The following is a 5,771-nucleotide window of genomic DNA, read 5'->3' on the forward strand; positions in this document are numbered from 1 at the left end:
TCAGCCCATTCATGGCTGGAAGGCAACATGTCACTGTCACCCACGCAAAGTCGCTTCTTCCCGACCCTGCTTTGCTGACAGTTTGAAAGGGAAAGTTGCATATTCCCATCCAGTTCATCACCGCTAATTAGTCTTTGCCTTTTCAAGTTTGTTCAGTAGCTGCCTGATGCTCAAAAATCATCATTTTCTGTGCACCCCACTGGCAGCTGTTGGGTGTGGGGCACCCCATGGCCATGGGCAGGGCCTGGGGGGGCTGTGGGGCAAAGGAAAGGGGAAACACTCCCCACAGCACATTTATGGAATCATGGAATCATTCCAGTTGGAAAACACCCTCAAAATTGTCGAGTCCAACCATTAACACTGTCACTAAACCATGTTTTGGGGGGGTTTTCATCAGCTCAGCTGATTCCCAGTGCTTGAGGGGCTGGCAAAAGGATGGAGACCCCATTCTGCTCCTGCCATGGCACCTTCTCTGTCCCCAAAACCAGCGGCAGCGACCCTGCCCAGCGCCCGCCACGTCCCCGCACACCATCCTGCTCCTCCACCACCAGCCCCTCGCCCACAAGAACAAACTTGACCCCACTGCACCCACTCTGCCTCGCCTGGGATGTGGCCCGTGATTCATTTCTCGCTGCCAAAGCCCCGTGTTGACATTCGAAGGGGTGTTATCGCAGGCGCTGCTGAGGGTGTACCTGTTGGTATAAGAACGGTGCCGCCGCACTGCCGGCACCCGCAGAGCCCGGCCGAGGCCAAGTCGTCGATATGAACCACCTCCTCGTCCTCCTCCTCCTCCTCGCCATGCTCTGCCTCTCCCTGGCCAGCGGGTTGAAAAGGTAAGGGGGTGCCCAGGGTGCGCCCCAGCTCCTGGGGCTCTCGGAGGGGTTTGCCCCAGGGTCGGTGCAGTGATGAGCTGCAGAGCTGAGCTCCCCGGCACGGACACCCTGCAGCTGCACGGGGACCCCGTGGGGACCACATGGGGCTTTGCTGGTTTGTTCCCATCAAACTGTTGGCTCCGTGGCCGCTTCCATCCCCCCGGGCAGCTCCTGTCAGCTGCAGCCAGGTCTGCGGGATGAGCTGCCGGCTGCAGCCGAGGGCTGTGCAAACAGATGGTGCAGAAAACACCAGCGTGACGTCCCCTCTCCCAGCCTGGGGGTCTTTTTCTTTCACTCACATTAAGCTCCTTCCCAACCCACAGCTGCAATCAGGCCTGCGCTGGGGTATGCGGGCTCTCCTGCCAGCTTTACCCTTGATTTCCTGCCTCCTAAAACAGATCAAATCCCCTGTTGTGCTGCGACTTGGCTGGGAAGCGTCGCCACGGGGGATGCGGGACACACCTGCATCCTGGTGGCACTGGGACCCTCGGGGTGTCCCCAGCCGAGTGACCGGGACCTTTGCTCCGCAGGGTGACCCTGACGCGGCACCGCTCTCTGCGGAAGTCGCTGCGGGACCGCGGGCAGCTCTCCCACTTCTGGAAAACCCACCGGCTCGACATGGTGCAGTACAGCCAGGACTGCGCCGCCTTCACCGAGACCAGCGAGCCCCTCATCAACTACCTGGACGTAAGCGCGGGGGCACCGAGGGCTGCTGAGTCCCAGCACTGTGTTGCGTACACCCCAAAAGCACATTATTCATTTGCATTATTAGTCCCCAGTGCCCAAATCCTTCCCGGCAAGCTCCCCCCATTACCACACACCCTGCAGCCCCTGCCCGGCGTGCCAGGGCTCGCTCCTGCCCGCTCCTTTGTTCCCAGGAATGCAATGATGGCTGGGGACAAGGAAGCACATTCATGGCAGGCGCTGCCAGCCCTCTCCCAGCTCTCAGTGCTCTCGGGCACACAGCGGGGACGCAGATTTCCCCCAAAACTACACACACCACAGAAGACCCCACCACAAAGGACACAGAGCCAGAGGGGGAAGGTGTTCCCCAGGCTCTTCCCGTTCCCCAGAGCATGAGGGTCCTGTCCCCAAAGCCCCTGCCCCTGTCTGCACCCCACAGATGGGGGTCCCCTGGGGGCCCGGCCTCGCGCCGAATCCAGCAGGAAGAGGATGGTGCCCGTGCCCGCTGTCCTGCCTTTTGTTCTCGCCTCGCCTTGCTGTTCCTTAAATATTTGACTCCTTTTATTTCACCTGGCACGATATGGCCTTGACAGGTCAAACACTGCCCTGGTGCCAGCCATCCCCTGCACCGAATCCCATCAGTTCCCCTTGGCTGGGATTTCTTGGTGTGCCGATGGCTAAAGTCCCCGCTCTTTGCTAGATGGAGTATTTTGGGCAGATCTCTATCGGGACCCCCCCCCAGAACTTCACCGTGGTATTCGACACAGGCTCCTCCAACCTCTGGGTGCCCTCCGTCTACTGCGTCAGCAAAGCCTGCGGTGAGTAGGGGGGTCCCCGATCAACCAGCTGCTGTGGGACCTTGGGTGACACCCTGGGGGTGTCCCCAGGGAGGCTGTGGGGTCACCATACACACAGCCCAGGGACCCTGGGGTCCTCCCCACGCAGCTGAGCTTTCCAAGGCACACACACAGACAGTAAGCAGGGGAGCCCCAGCGGGTTGGCTTGCTCAGGCGCGGGCAGCAATCGCACAACCTGCAGCATCAGCCCGCGGGAGCTCTCGGACGTGCTCTTTAGGCCATTCTTATGAGAGAGCCTTTAAACAAACAAGCCCAGAGGATAGCACATAATACAGCTTGTCAGCGAGGGGCTGGGAGGCACAGAGACCATGGGGTGATTCCGGGCTGGCTGCCCGCGGCTCCGCGGGTGACAAGGACAACACTTGTTCGGGCTGTCGGGACACGGAGCATCTCTGAGCAGCCCCAGGGCTCCAAGTGCTTCCAACAGAGCCCAAGGGGGGTTGGGGAAAATAGCTGGGTACAGCAGTGCCCATGGGGCTGTGAGAGAGGAACAGCAATGCTGATCTTCAGGTCTCATAAAAATATTGCACAAGCTAACCCCTCTCCCCTTAGCAAACCTAACGCCCTCCAGGCGGGTTGAAATGGGGTACGTTTGATCCCTTCTCAAAATGCCTTCATGCCTTGTTGCCTCCCAAGCAGCTCATTCCCTCGGCAGCGTGTCCGTGACACAGGCGTTTCGGCGATGCCACGTTGCCCCATCGGTTTGCTCGGAGGCCGGTCCCGGCCACCAGGCACAGCAGGGGCTCCCGGCATCCCCGGCAGATAAACAGCATTTCTGGTGACAGCTCCCATCTCCCTCCCCAGCCGAGCATGCCAAGTTTCAACCGTCACAGTCCAGCACGTACCAGGCGATAGGGACGCCTTTCTCCATCCAGTACGGGACTGGCAGTTTGACAGGGGTCATCGGATCTGACCAAGTAGTCGTGAGTCATCTTTGGTTTCTCCTGCTCTGGACAACGTGCCTGGACTTACCTACAGACTCAGCATCACCATCGAGCATCCTCCTCCTCCCCGCAGGTCGAGGGCCTCACCGTGAACAACCAGCAGTTTGCAGAGAGCATCAGCGAGCCGGGAAAAGCCTTCCTGGATGCCCCATTTGATGGGGTCCTGGGGCTGGCTTACCCCTCGCTGGCCGTGGATGGGGTCACCCCCGTCTTCGACAACATGATGGCACAAAATCTGGTGGAGCTGCCCATATTCTCCGTCTACCTGAGCACGTACGGACGCAGCTTTGCTCCCGGCTGTTGCTTATACTCAGGCATTGCTTTTGGCGGGGGGGGCTGCTATGATAAGAATGTTTTACTGGGATAGTAAAGGGGGTTTTTTGTACCACACTGAGTATCACAGGAATGAGGCAAATGGCCCTAAGCCTTTGTGGGAAGAGTGTGGATATAAATCCACCCATTTAAATGTGATGTAAAAGAGCGAAAATCCCTCATGTCTCCTCCTCCCTCCAGGAACCCTGAATCCTCACTGGGAGGAGAGCTGCTCTTTGGTGGCTTCGACCCCTCTCGTTTCATGGGGACCCTGAACTGGGTGCCGGTCACCCAACAAGGGTACTGGCAGATCCAGCTGGACAAGTGAGTGGTGCTGGGGAGGGAGAGAAGGGTTGGCCTGGGGCGGGGGGACAGGACAGATCCCTCCTGCTCCTTGTCTTTTTCCTCCTCATCCAGCATCCAGCTGGCGGGGACAGTGGCTTTCTGCACGAACGGCTGCCAGGCCATCGTGGACACTGGGACATCACTCATCACAGGTCCCACCAAGGATATCAAAGTGTTGCAGAAGTATATCGGTGCCACGCCTGTGGATGGAGAGGTAAGAATGAGGATGGGGAAAGGAGCGGGCAAAGCCCTGGGATGCCCACCCCACCAGGAGGGTTCCCGTGGAGCAGCATCGCTGCTGTTTTGCAGTACGCCGTGGAGTGCAACAACCTCAACGTGATGCCCGATGTGACCTTCACCATCAACGGGCTCCCCTACCGGCTCAGCGCCCAGGCGTACACCCTCGTGGTACGACTGCAGCTCCACTGCTGCCACCGCCCCCAGTTCCCATCTGCCGGGTTGGAAAAGGGGCTCTGGAGACAAGGGTGGCCCTGAGCCACCCCAGGAGCTGACTCGTGTGTCCCAACAGCTGATGAGCCCCATTGCTTCATGCATGGGACCCACAGTCACCATTCCTGCGTGTCTCCATGTGCGCAAGGCTCTTGAGCTCATCCCAGCTTTGCCCTTCTCCTTCCCCAGGATAACAGCGACGGCATGACCTTCTGCACCAGCGGCTTCCAGGGGCTGGACATCGCCCCTCCCTATGGGCCCCTCTGGATTTTGGGCGATGTTTTCATCCGTCAGTTTTACTCCGTCTTTGACCGTGGCAATAACAGGGTGGGGTTGGCCCCCGCTGTCCCTTAGGGCTGTGACATCCCGTGGGGCAGGAGGGGAATGGAGCCACTGGGCTGCTGCCCTCGGGCAGGGCAGGGGATGTCACCGCTGCACCAGTGTCCCCAGAGGTGGTGAAGACACCCGGGCACCGCGGCTGAAGAGCCCCGCCAAAGTTTGGTCCACGCCAGGAAGCCATTTCATAATGAATGTAAAAAAGTCTCAAGCATCTCTGTGATCTGCTTTGCAGATTCTCTTTTTTTTAATTATTTTTTAAAAGGGTCAATAAAAGCTTTAATAAAACAAAGCCTGCCATGCTCGTGTTGTGATTAGCACAGCAGTAACCCTGCAGATTTCAGCTGGGATGCACTGGAGTGTTAAATTCTCCTTCCCTGGCCTCTGCCTTCCTCACTGAGGGGCTAAAATCCCCAGTGTCTCCCTGGTACTGCCAGGGCTCGGTGTCACCGGGGTGTCCCTGCTCTGGATGCAGTCTCGGTGGTGCAGGAGATGCTGCTGCCCCTGGGCAGCGCTGGTTCGGAAAGGTCGGCCTCTGTGGTCCTTAGCTGGGATTTCCACAAGGGCAGAAGAGGACACTTGGTCCAGGTAGAGCAGAAAGTCCCTGGAGGTGGTTTGGGCATCCCCGAGCATCCCACTGAGCCCAAGGCGATGGCTGTAGGCAGGAGCAGCAAGTTCACTGCGAAAATGTGGCTCTTTGGCAGCCTGAGCTGGTGCAGATAAACAAGAAGGTGACAGTAACACTGGAGAGACCCTGGGGCTCTTTCTGTGCCACAAAACTCCCAGAACAACTGGTGATTTCCAGTGAATTTTGCTTCCATCCTTGGGATGGGGGGGGGCACTTGCAAAGACAACACAATCAATGGGTGCTCAAAGCAAGAGAGGGCAAACCAGCTGCCAAGCTCTGCAGCCAGTGCTGGGCTGGCTCAGAGGGTGGGGATCCAGGGGTGTGGGGGTGGTTTTTGGGGGGC

The 5,771-nt window shown here is 58.7% G+C and overlaps 1 protein-coding gene across 1 annotated transcript; it reads left to right on the forward strand.

Annotated features, from left to right (window-relative positions):
* Window positions 1-786: 786 nt before the first annotated feature.
* Window positions 787-4,818, forward strand: CTSE (cathepsin E; the record flags this gene model as incomplete). The annotated part of the gene is made up of 9 exons (XM_082069163.1): window positions 787-833; window positions 1,403-1,559; window positions 2,257-2,374; window positions 3,218-3,336; window positions 3,431-3,630; window positions 3,871-3,993; window positions 4,087-4,228; window positions 4,324-4,422; window positions 4,654-4,818. Exons 1-9 carry the CDS (start codon window positions 799-801, stop codon window positions 4,816-4,818), a joined length of 1,158 nt encoding a protein of 385 aa, XP_081925289.1. The 5' UTR covers window positions 787-798.
* Between the last annotated feature and the right edge of the window lie 953 nt (window positions 4,819-5,771).

Source organism: Streptopelia decaocto, assembly GCF_964273445.1.
Source record: "Streptopelia decaocto genome assembly, chromosome: 19".
Classification (NCBI taxonomy): domain Eukaryota; kingdom Metazoa; phylum Chordata; class Aves; order Columbiformes; family Columbidae; genus Streptopelia; species Streptopelia decaocto.